At 42.0% G+C, this 12,467-nt stretch overlaps 1 protein-coding gene across 1 annotated transcript in view; it reads left to right on the top strand.

Annotated features, from left to right (window-relative positions):
* FAM81B (family with sequence similarity 81 member B) overlaps positions 1 to 12,467 on the top strand; it is a 34,269-nt gene that overhangs the window by 19,647 nt on the left and 2,155 nt on the right. Inside the window, exons 4-7 of the mRNA XM_015280531.4 lie at positions 4,290 to 4,419; positions 6,581 to 6,687; positions 9,538 to 9,670; positions 11,748 to 11,943. Of these exons, the coding sequence (XP_015136017.3) occupies positions 4,290 to 4,419; positions 6,581 to 6,687; positions 9,538 to 9,670; positions 11,748 to 11,943 (566 nt within the window). The remainder of the gene's footprint in view (positions 1 to 4,289; positions 4,420 to 6,580; positions 6,688 to 9,537; positions 9,671 to 11,747; positions 11,944 to 12,467) is intronic.

Genomic DNA, 12,467 nt, shown 5'->3' with positions numbered 1-12,467 from the left:
TATATCTCCATTTTTTCTTTTGTGCCAGATCTATGCTTTGCATTCTACGTATTAATAAAATTATCAAACCAGAAAATAGATACCTTTTTTTTTTGTCCTGTCTTGTTCTTCATGACATGCTTAAATTTTTTCCTTCCCTAGTCTGGCCTAACTTCAGCTGAAGTAGATTAAACTGTCCTGTTTTTCTTCACCTCCTCTCTTGGAAAGCAGGTCTTGTAGAACAAACTTGATTTCTTCCTTTGATAGTGAACTTCTCTGAGGCATTTAGAAACACCTAATGCTATGACTTAAAGAAGAAAACAAAACTCTGCTGTGTTATATATCAAGAGAGTATATGGATTAAGAAATGTCTGAACTGATCAATACACCGAAAAAGTAGTCTTTAAGGAAGAAAACTCCTTGAACTGGCATGCTTCTAATGTTTCTTTCTTTGTTTTTCCCTGGAGGCCAGTCATATGTTTTTCATATAAAATCATTGCTATTGATATCTGTGGATAACAGAAATACGATTGGTGTTGTGAAAGAATATGGATGGTAGATGAGTTACTGACAGTGGGCTCTCACAAATACTCAGTATAAGAAATGCCAAGTCTGTAATCTGGACCAGAGCTGTGGAGGATTGGTGAAGAGGGACTAGGTGGCTCCATAGAGACTGATACCAGAATACTGAACTGAGTCCAGAATTCCCTTTCTGAAGAGAAAAACTTGATATGTTGTTAAGAACAGCCAGGAATGAGGTGATGAGATAAGGAAGATTTCTGGCTGAGAGAAGTACGCAGCTATGTATAGCTTCTAAAAAAAATATCCAGAGATGTCTTCGTTTCCAGGTATAGATACTGAGAGAGAGGCAGAAAAAAAAAATCATAGTGTAATGAAGGACTCCAAACTACTGCAGAAAAGCCCAAGAATTCAAAACTAGATGGTGAAGCCAGAACATTTAAAGTTGGTAGGAGAAAGATGCATTTTTCAAATCTTGCGGCTGATCAGCATTGAAAGAAAGCAAGAGGTGATCATGCAATAAATTTTTCTCTTGGTGTTCTCAGATCTGTATGGGCAGACTTTCCAGATGACATGCTTTCAGCAAAGTCATAACGTTCACTGGGTGATGTGTCCTGTTACTTCTCCCCAGTGTCTCCCAAGGGATGCTGCTTGCTTTTGCCATCTGTGGTAGGTCTTGTTCACATTTGCTGTGCTGGAGCATTGGCCTGCAGCAAAGGAAACCAAACACACCTGGGGAAAGCAGGCAATAGAAAAAGAAAATGCAGAGGCTTAAAAAAAGGATTGATCCACTTCATTTACGCAATGAAAATCCACGCAGAATAATGGAGGTCGAGCACCCATGACAGTGCACACTGAAGCACTGGAGTCCAGTTTCGTGTGATTCATGAATCTTTAGCACTTTCTCATTTCTCTTGCTGGCAAAACTGTCCCCAGAGCACGGTGCTCTGAAGTGAGCCAGAACTGACCAGCACATCATCACAACAGAGATGGTTAGTGCTTGCATTTCTCATGTTCCTTCAACCCTGAGTCTCAGCTCAAAGCTGTGTAAAGGAAGTATAGCCCAGAGTGGCTGGAGACAAACCTACGGGTTCATATAGCTTACATGTTTTGAATGAATAGAAATCTTCCCAGTGCAAACTTGCAATGGAAGTTTTGCTGTTGACTTGCAGCCTGACCTCAATCAAAGATTGCTTGGGAAGAAGTAAACCGAATGGAGCACTGCTCTTTCTCGGAGCAGATGATTCATCCTCCTGTATTCTGCCACATGTAAAGTATTAATGTGGATTAGCTCTTCTAATTCAATTTATGTCTCTCTTTTCTGTCACTCTGTCTTCCCCTGAAAGACAGACAGACAGCATGCTTGTTGAATACTGGCATGGCCGTCCATTAGTTCTGGGACCTTCTGGCCACATATCTATACCATGTAAACATTTGTGTTCCAAATAGAAGTGACAGTAAAAACAGCCTTCGACATCAGCAGCCAGCATCTAAAATTAGCTGTATTTTAGATTTGTGTTCTAATTCTTAAAATAAATTGAAGCAAGAATTCCTTTGGGCTTGGGATCATATTTTAGAGTAATAAAACTCAGGTAATCAGCTGTAAGAAGAAATAACGCTTCTCATAAGTATTGACTCATCTCTTCAGGCACACCAACAAGAAGACTGAATAATCATTGCACTTTACGCAGATGATTGCATCACAATTTTTTTTCCTGAGATTTTTTTTTTCTTGTTGCTCACAGGCAAAATCCAGTGTAGTGCTAGAATACCAAAGCCAGTGGTTCATGCCCATGGAGTTATTCCACCCTTCAGAATATGCAAACTTTACTGAATTAAGTAGTCCTTTATTAAATATACTGCTCTTTCCATGACTTTAAAGGGTAACGTTCCTCAAACATATACGAGGCAGCCATATTCCTGCCTATAATTAAATCCTTCTGTACAATCCTTAGAGGCTTTTATTTCTTTTTGCTATTTAATTTTTATGCAAATCTAACAAGGAGCACCCTTCCTGCACTTTTCCATACCCATCTTGCTGTTCCTCACATACTCCCTGTTTCTGTGTATGTGACTGAAAGACAGTGATCTCACCACAATCTGTTGAGCGTCTCCTACATCAAATACTGATTTGGTGCAGGATTTTAACAGTTGCAAGTATCCCCATTCCCTTCAGGACTAAATCTGCCAGACTGCAACCATGCTGTGCTGCACAAAGTACCAGTGTTGTGTGTAGGCACATGTGATCCATGAAGCACACCTCCAAGAGGGTCCCCACTGCTCCAGCTGTGGAGAGACTGCTATAACCCCATAACTCCCTCTTTGCCACAGACTTGTTGCTGTTACATACAGATGAGTTCATCCAGCCCAGTACAGTGCTGGGTGTCCCTTGTCCCTGTGTGGCTCCCAGCCCCTGAAGCATCATCCCTTGCCAGCTCCATGCAGTTGTTTGAGGTGTGAGCTGATAAAAGCTGTGCAGCAGGCACCACCTCACACCCCCTGCTCTCTTAAGAGCTGTGTTCGCCTTTTGAGCTGTTTTGTAATCTGTTTTCCAGATGAATAACATATGTATAATTTTTTTGATCAACTTTCTGGCCTTTGTACAAAGCCTCTATTATCTGCAGAAACGTTTTTCATTTCCCTGGTGTGAATGCTCTGTAGGTGTATCTCAGTATTTCTGCATCATCAAGAGATGACAAAAGGCTGGTCTATTTAAACTGTCACAGCCTCTCTTTAGTTCCTCTGTCTGACAACAGCACTGGCTTTAACCTGTGGTGCTTTGGAGGATAATTTCTCTGGCATTTTAAAACTCATCTGTTTTCTTTACTCAACTTGTAATCCACTATGTATACCAAATGGTGCAGTGCACACATTGCACAAGGTAGGATATTTGTTTCCTCAGTGTTGTTTCAAGTGTCTTTGATGAGAGCAGGTGGTTAATCCTGAGGGGCAGATGTGGAGGAGATTCTCTGTCATCCTCCACTTCTCAGGGAGGGGTGCAGGAGCAGAAGTCTCTGTCTTCTAGCTCATGTTGGATGTATTTATGTTGTTATACAAATATTTACATAGGCTCTAAAGCAAATCATCTTCCTCTTGTGGAAAAAAATAAATTTATTTATGTAAATATATACACACATATTTTGCATTGTGTATAGGTACAGTAAAGTCAGGAAGAAATTGGATGCATATATTACCTGGAGGTAAGCTGGTTGAGTATTATTCAATTAATGCTATCGTTCTCAGATCATCTGTTTGCCCATTTGAAATGTGACAGGATATTTTAGTGAATGCAACTGAGAGAGTTTAAATAGAAAATGACAAGTGCTTCCTATAAAACACCACGGTTTGTGGGGGTTTTTTTTTTGGTTTTTTTTTTTTTTTGCCTGTTGCCACCATTCCAAACCTGATCATCCTCCACATCTGCTTCCAGCCAGAGGATGCTGCCGTCTGGGCACTCCTACGCTCTGGGTAGGCATCCAAAAACTGAAGGCAGCTGGAGTGGCTGAGTAACCTCTCAATTTGCATTTCAGATTTTAATTAGCTCACCGTTAACATTAGAGAGCAGGAAACCAAGGAGGAACTGGCCCAGCAGGGTGAGCTGTGGACTGTTTCAGGTCACCTCAAGCCGCTGGGAGCCACAAGAAGGTTTGCAACTTATGGACACCACGTGTGTTGTCACGGCAGTTCAGGGGACTGCTGGTCACGGGTGGAGTGCCTTTCACTTCCTCACCTTCAGCTCCACACCTATATGTGTCCATGCAGAAGTTCTCTTCTCTCTGGTTTGGTTGCAGATGTGAGGCAAGTATTGCACAGCTATCAGGAGACATCCGTGTTATCAGGCACGAGGTCCAGAACATCGATAAGGAGATCTACAGCCTTCGCTCTATCCTCAAAAATCATGTTGGCAGTTTTGAGAAGATGGTGAGTACAGGAATTCACAATACCTGACGGGTGATGCTGAGGCACACGTGAGTGCTTACTCTCCTATGTGCTGATTGATATTAACCATGGATACACCATTTATAAAACATCTCAGGATTTTTTAAAATAAAAACTACCTGACGCTGTGGAAAGGTGGTGGCCTTTCCAATAGATATAGTCTAAAGACAGATAACAAAAATATTATAGGATTTGGGAATACTAAGATTGTGAATGACCCATCACAGTTGGTTTCTCAGTATGCTTTAGGAGACCCTTGAATTAAAGCATGATCCTGCTTTAAGTGCATCTGGAAAATGCAGTTGCATTAATTCTGGAGCTGAAAAATAGTTTATACATCCATTGTTTTTTCCTCAGTTTAAAGGTGGCTGCAAGGAGACATCTGGTAGCATATCCAGTTCCCTGTGAAAGCTGGCAATATTTCAAAAATATTTGAAACTGTAGCACTGAAAATGTTCTGGAAAATGGCATTTTCTCTTATTTTTTTTCTCTCCATAGGGAGGATAAGCCAAAAACAAATCATTACTGCTTATGATTCCTTATAACTGGTCTTGTGACAGGTTCATTGCATCCAGTAGCTGTTTTAGAACTTTTCCACGGGCTCAAGAGCATTGTCAATAATGTTTCACAAGTACAGCCCACTGATAAGTTTGATTTGTAAAACTGCAGCATGACAGCTCTCTGCTCCTGCTTCAAATTAAATGTTGTCTGTATGCATTACAATTGAGCTTGGGAGAAGATATGGAACATTCAGCTTCTCATGCACTTGATATCAATTAAAAGCTCATCACTGCATTTTCACTGCATCTTCTACTGCACAAGGCAGAGTTCTAGTCATTTTGTACCCAAATACCCTCTTCTACAAAGAAAAATTATTCGTGACAATTTAAATGAAAGTATTTTACCTGGAGTTCTACTGTTCTGCAATAAGACACTGTTTGGACACCTGTCTCCTTGAATTCCTATGAAGATGTTCCTCTTTGCCTGAGAATGGGAAATGAAGCAGGTGTATGTCAGATCATTTGAAACAGTAGAAGGTAAAAATAAGCCATCATAGACATGAAGCAGGAAGCAGAACAAAGTTTCTCAGGTGAAGAGGGGAAAACTATGCTCATCCATTTGTGGGAAAGAAGCAAATGAGAATTTAGCAGCTCCTCATTGACATACATGTGCCACAACTATCAACCAGCTGAAGATATTTCCTCACCAGGGCAGCCTTTCTGTACTAAAGGGGGGCTATACGAATGAAGGGTACAGGCTCTTTAGCAGTATCTGTTGTGATAGGAAAAGGGGAAATGGGTTCCAACTAAAAGAGGGGAGATTTGGATTGGATATAAATTGGATATAGATAAGTGTTTTATAATAAGGTTGGTGAAGCACTGGCACAGGTTGCTCAGAGATGGAATGGATGTCCTGTCCCTGGAGACAGTCAAGGTCAGACTAGATGGGGCTCTGAGCACCTGCTCAACCTGTAGGTCTCTCTGTTTATTGCAAGGCAGTTGGACTAGGTGACCCTTAAGCGTCTCTTCCAACTGAAATGATTCTACGATTCTACGATTTTATGATTCATCTGAGGGTCCAGAAAGCACAGCATGGGTACTGAGGCAGTCTCTCGTCCTGCTCCCCCAGAAGTGAATGGCCCCATAGAACGGGGACGGCTCCAGCTAAAAACGCCTCAGAGTGCATCAGGTACCCAGGCTGGAGTGTTCTGTGACGCTTTGGATGTTCATTCCAGCCTAATGGGGCAGGTGAGGGATTGATCTGTGAGTGGCTGTCTCCTCCTCTCACTGGTGTTGGGAGTCCAACAGGTGTTTGATGAACATTTTCTGTCAAGAAATATTCCCCCCTGGGTCCTAACATCTTCAGGGAAAATTCAGTGGTGCGCAGTGTCATGTTGAAATAAAAAGTGTTAGTTTTCTGTGAATTTAATTACAAAGCCTGTGTCCACAAAAACTTCCACTAAGTGGTTCTTATAGTCTTAGTGACCCTGAGCTCAAGTCCTCGCTGAATGAAATATGTGAGAGAATTTCGAAGTTGTACCTTTGTGCCAGTTGTTCTTTTCACTCCTGCAATCGTGATACATATTTAAAGGTAAGTGCTCACATTCTGGCTCATAAAGGCATTCTCTGTTAATTCTCATTAGGTAATGCAGCTATTAGGCAAGATAGAGACTTCCAACTCCCATCAAAGCTCAGATGTAAAGACAGTCCAGGGATATCAACATCATGAATTGCAACTTCTGGAATTCAAGTAGGTGATGAAAGGTTTTCATTATGATAATTCACCTTGGATACTTCAGTATGATGAACAGGTTGTCATGAAACAGCCAAACAGACCCATTAGTTAACATCTATTCAAAACGTAAAGAGAAGGTTAATGAAGATCTGTGCAATAATGAAAATACATGATGAAAATACATTGTCTTTCAAGCTAATTGTTAAAATGAGGCACTAAATGCCATCCTGTAAGAAGAAAGGTACGAAAGCAATTACCCTTCCATACCTGAAAAAAGGCACCGAGTAGAAAGACGCTATTTACCACAGTAATTGAGGCTAACTTGTGACTTGCCTAAGGTGCAGGTGACATGTTCTTGAAAGGCTTGCTCTGTCTGTTCAGCTGGGAGGGCAGCTGGGATGGGACAATGCTGGTTGAGGAAGGTGGGCAGGGGCAGGACGGGGATGGAGCTGGGGGTGAAGCTGCACAGCTTCACGTGCCCCTGGCTTTGTAATGTATTGTTTCTTTCTTAAGCCATATATTTCTCCTGTTCTGGAAGCAAAAGTACTTTTTGAGTGTCCTTTTAATCTTGATGAGTTTTACAGAGGTGGGAGCTCCAATGATTACACGATGAATTAAAGTACGTGGCATCCATATGCAGAACAATGCTAAACAGCCCAGCGCTAAACAGCAGAGCCAGCACAAGTAATTTGAAATCTAATTATAATTATACTGCAACAATATTTCAAAGGCAGCATTTCCATTTCTTAAAATGTTGGAGTACTTGAATTAAATTTATCTGAACTGCATTCAGAGTTAAAAATACGCTACTTTAAACACAAAATGTTCACATCAAGAAAACAAGAGAAGGAATAGGGATGAATGGTGAAATAACAACTAAAAAGGGATTGAATTAAAGTGAGGAAAAAAAGTGTTACAGAAAAACAGGGAGTAAAGGATGAAGAGGATCAAGACAAGGCGAGATGAACAAGAAGTAAATACCAAAATAAAAGGGAAAGAAGAATGGAAAAATGCCAGAAAAGAGGGAAATATGAAAATTTAAGAAAATGCTGAGTTTCTCATAAGTCAATGAGGCCTTGCTGACACTTCCAACAGAAATAGCAGGTTTCCAAGGCTTTGAGATGCACGAGCACTGTGCCTTTTAATGTGAAGTAAAACGCAACTTCTTTTGCTAGGACAGAGTGGGGTTTCCGCTTATGAGCTGGCACGTTTAGCTTGGTTATAAAGCCCGGATACCTCCTCACTTGACATGAAGCTGTCTGGTAACCAGCAGTTTTTCTCATCTGGCAGTTGTATTGTAAAAGTGCAAACTGATACTTCTATATACAGTTACTGAAAACCTGATGAAATTTTAAACTATTTCAGGACTTCATGGGCCCTGGAGTTGTACTTTGCTAGATAACGCTGGCCTTCATAGCTGGGGGACTGGGCACTTCTCTCACAGGGCCGGTTAGCTGACAAATAGCTGCATTCAGCTGCACGGAAGCAGATCACTTGTCAGTAGTTCTGCTCTCGTGTTTATTGCAGCACTATTTAGAGGATGCTCTTATTAAATATCCACAAGTATCTCATTAATATTGCAGGGGTTTTCTGGGCCAAAGGCTACGGCAACTCATCTGTCTCTGCAGCCTGGCTTACTATAGATCTCTTTTTAGTTTACTCTGTGCAGGAGGGATGGTAATTCACAGAATCACAGGGTTGGAAGGAATCTCAAAGCCCACCCAGCCCCAACCCTGTGTTATTGCTAAAATAATCCTGGAAGTAATAAAATGAGTAATAACAATAAACTGACCTCGCTGCCATACAGGATCTTGGTAAGGCACCGTCTACAGCAAGCAAACAGCAATAATATGTCACTTAGAGAAATTCTGTTAACGTTAATTTGTTTCTCACATTACAGTAGTAATTACATTACATTAGATGGCAATTATCACTTCATTAGGCAGATACAAAATTGTCACCAATCACTTGGTTTTAAAAAACAGTTCCTCTCAGACATCCTTTTGAAAAGTGACATAAGTGCTACAAGTGCTTTAAGCGTGACGTCTAGTAGTAAAACCCTGCTCCTTCCTTGCTGGTTTGTAACCTGGCTGAGACCCAAACAAATTTCAATTGGCCACTCTTTGCATCCAAGTGTGCCTTAGGAATTAACACAGTTACACTCAAATTTTCTGTGCAACTCTGGCAGCCTGCGTGAGAATGAGAATTTAAATGTGTGACTAAAATTTGGATATATGTCCGTGTCTCCTCATGGCTCATATTGCCAATTACGTGCTGGAGCATATGAAAAGCAAACACACTGCTCTCTAGCTCAAGAGTTTGCAAGTTCGGTCTGCGTGGCATTCTTTTAGCCACTGCCCCTTCGTGTCTCCAGGAGCTGCCTGCGCTGTTTCCTTTGGGAGGGCTTCCACATTTCTGTCCAGCTGGTTCTTCAAAGGCACGTGCACGTTTTCTCCACATCTGTAAACCATTACTTAAAAATGTCTTTCATCCTTATGAGCCTTTTCAAACCGCAGGTGATTCTGGTGTCCACTGTGATGTACAGCAGCACAGCTGATGTTCAATGGGATAGTGTAGCTTCTTCACTCACTTCAAGTAAAGATAATTCCAATTGCAAAACAAGATTTTGCAGCCCTCGGGTATTTTCTTAAATTAGGCTACACTAGAGAAATCACATTTTGTCACGTATATGCAGTCTTTGAGGTAAGGATTAATAAAATAATTGAGCTTGGTCTCCTTAGGAAACTACTGAGGAGAACTGAAGTAACTTAAACAATTTACTCTCATGACTCAAGACTCCCCCACAGTGCTGACTAAACCTTAAGTCTTGCTACTAAAAAAAAAAAAACCCTATCATAATTTTAGGTTGACAAGCATTCTAAATGACTTCAAAGAGCAGATTCAGAATCAGCGGAAGTGGACGGAGGCGCAGCTGACACAATCTGAAGATCGAAGCCAGTACCAGCACCAGCTGCTCGGTGCGATGGGGGGGAGGCTGGTAAGACTTCCCACACGGCAAGTTACACACACCATGAGATTACGCACAAAAATGGAACTGCCCTGGTGCCTTGTGGGATGGCCAGTAAAGCGATGAATTATGAAAAACATATGGCTGTAGAATAATTTATTTCAAAGGAATATATGGAAGTCCTGAGGTTCAGCTCCTCTCTCCAGCAGGGCCAACGACAAAGGCAGGTGGCAGGTCTCCTCCGGGTGACTTTTAAGTACCTCTGAGGATGGAGATCCCACAACCCTCTGGGCAACCAGTATGAACTGGGCATTTGTGAAGACCCAATTTACCCAATAGTGGTGACCTGCCCCAGAACAAGCATCAGTGCCATCGCTGAGCATCATAAGGCTTTCTGTCATTCATTGACAGGCTCAGAATAGTAAGGGATCTTCTATGCAAATTCTTACTGGTTTTAAATATAGACATGCCATCACCAGACTGTGGTTGCTATATTAATATGCAGCGAGTTTAGATTCCACCGCAGCAGTCAGTGCTTGACACAGGGCCAATATCTTTTAATCAATCCCTTCACAACTCTAAAAGCTTTTCCTCCTTTGCTGCACGTAGTTCACTCAGCTTCAGAGTTCAAAACCAATTAAAACACACCTGCCATGGTTTACAACCAGAATGAAGACTGCTAAACAAAACCACACAGAGAAATTACTCAAAAGGGAACTGAAACACTATAGAGCTTCAATTTCCACTTATTCTGCTTCACAATCTCTAGTTGTCAATACCAAACAATTGGTGCAACCAGGCAGATACAAAAGTGTTTCTGACCCTTCAGGCACTGTCTCACAGCTACCCTGCTAATGCAGTATTTGTGATTATTTTTGAGAAAACAAACCAAAATATGTAGTTAAGCTCTCCTCAGGGAGAGCTGCAGTGTCAAGTAGTGCAACTTTAACAGGACTTAAACATTTCTAAGTCACCTTCTGACAGATGAATTTACAAGGAGTGCCTTCATTCTCGTGTATACACATACATCTGTGCACAGGGCAACTGGTGGTCACAGAATCACAGAATGGGCTGGAAGGGACCTCCAGAGATCATCCAGTCCTACTCCATGCTAAAGCAGTTCCCTACAGCAGGTGGGTGTCTTCTCAGGGAAAACATAGCTCAGCCCCTGAGGGCTGAGGTAAACTTCAACATTCTGTTGGAGACGGGAGCAGTGTGAGGTGAGCTTCAAAACCCACCTGGAGTACACTGACTCTGCTCAGACATGGGCCTTCGAAGCACAGCTGGCTGTTTTCAGAATAAAGCATAGGATCACAGAATGGTTTGAGTTGGAAGGGACCTCAAAGCCCCCCCAGCCCCAACCCTGTGCTGTGGGCAGGGCTGCCCCCACCAGGTCAGGCTGCCCAGAGCTCCATCCAACCTGGCCTTGAGTGCCTCCAGGAATGGGGCACCACAGCTTCTCTGGGCAGCTGTGCCAGGGCCTCACTGCCCTCTGAGTAAAGAACTTCCTCCTAATATCTAACCTAAATCTCCCATTCATTTGGTTTTAAACCATTCCCCCTGTCCTATCACTACCAGATCGTGTAAAATTCCTGTTATAAGTTATATCTGTTATAAGTCCAGTTGGACACCTTTTTGACATGGCTGAGGCCAGATGGATAAGAGGGCTGGTGGATGTGTTTCGTGCTGAAGCTGGAACTGTGTTGGGAGTACGAAGCAGCAGTTTTGTTATTCCTGGAGCTGACTCACTCCACCAGCCACCTGTACAGCATGGTAATGTTTGTAAACACAGAATACGTTTTCATTTTAGGTTCGAAAAACTCTGCCAGGTTTGCAAATATTTTCCCTGAGAGGCAGAGCCCAGCATTGCCTGAATTTTCTGAGCTACCAGGGCTGCAGAAGGTGAGGGATTTTGACCACGTTGATGGTCAAACTAGGACCTTAGGAGAGGACTCCCTCCAGGGTACCAGACTTTACTGCATTTCTGCAGCACTCTTATTCTTGGCACTGGGAAGTGAAACTGATTAATTTCAGGGTTGCCAGACTGGACTATAATGGTGGCCATATTTAAAGCATCTTACCATTACCTTCTTCCATGTGTTTAAAGGAAGCAGCAGAAAAGAAAATAGAAGAGAAGCTTCTACTTCTGTCACTACAGCTAGAGCAATCAGATAACCCAGAGAAACACAAAAGGCAGCTGAACCAAATGAAGAGTGATGAAAAAAACCTGCATGCAAGAATCACCAGGTTAGAAAGAGAGATTTGGAAGGAGCTTGAGGAAATCCAAAATGAATACAGATCAGGTGAGAATTTCATGCAAGTATTTGTCAATACATTTGTACAGTAAATTCTGCTGCAGAAAACATTTTCCAGTAATGAGACAAGTACCTTCAGAAGATTTCTCTCCCACACATTGGTTTCACAGGTGTCATTTTTAGGCATCTGGGTTAGCCCAGCTATCCTTACCAGCACCAGCAGGATATTCACACATAGGTTGCTTTCTCTACCTAAGAGTCTGACAGTAAGATGATCTAAAAGGTGATTTCACGATCCATTCCATATTTCTCTGAGTGCTTCCTTCTTCTGCTCACAAGGCCACTAACCTTAATTGAGAGGTAAAAGTTTTTGCCTTTTGCCTCAGGTCCTGCTGATCATGTTTGATTGTTTTATATTTTTTACAGCCTTTACTCCCCATTCTCCACAAACAGGAGATTGAGAAAGAGGCACCCGGTTGTTTAATAGCTACCCTACCCAGACCATAGGATAGATGAGTACAGAAGCATTTAGATAACATTGCTGAACACACAGTAGATGCTTCTTATGGGTA

The sequence above is a fragment of the Gallus gallus genome, chromosome Z (genome assembly GCF_016699485.2).
Source record: "Gallus gallus isolate bGalGal1 chromosome Z, bGalGal1.mat.broiler.GRCg7b, whole genome shotgun sequence".
In the NCBI taxonomy this organism is placed as follows: Eukaryota; Metazoa; Chordata; class Aves; order Galliformes; family Phasianidae; genus Gallus; species Gallus gallus.
This window is presented reverse-complemented; position numbering and strand designations above follow the sequence as displayed.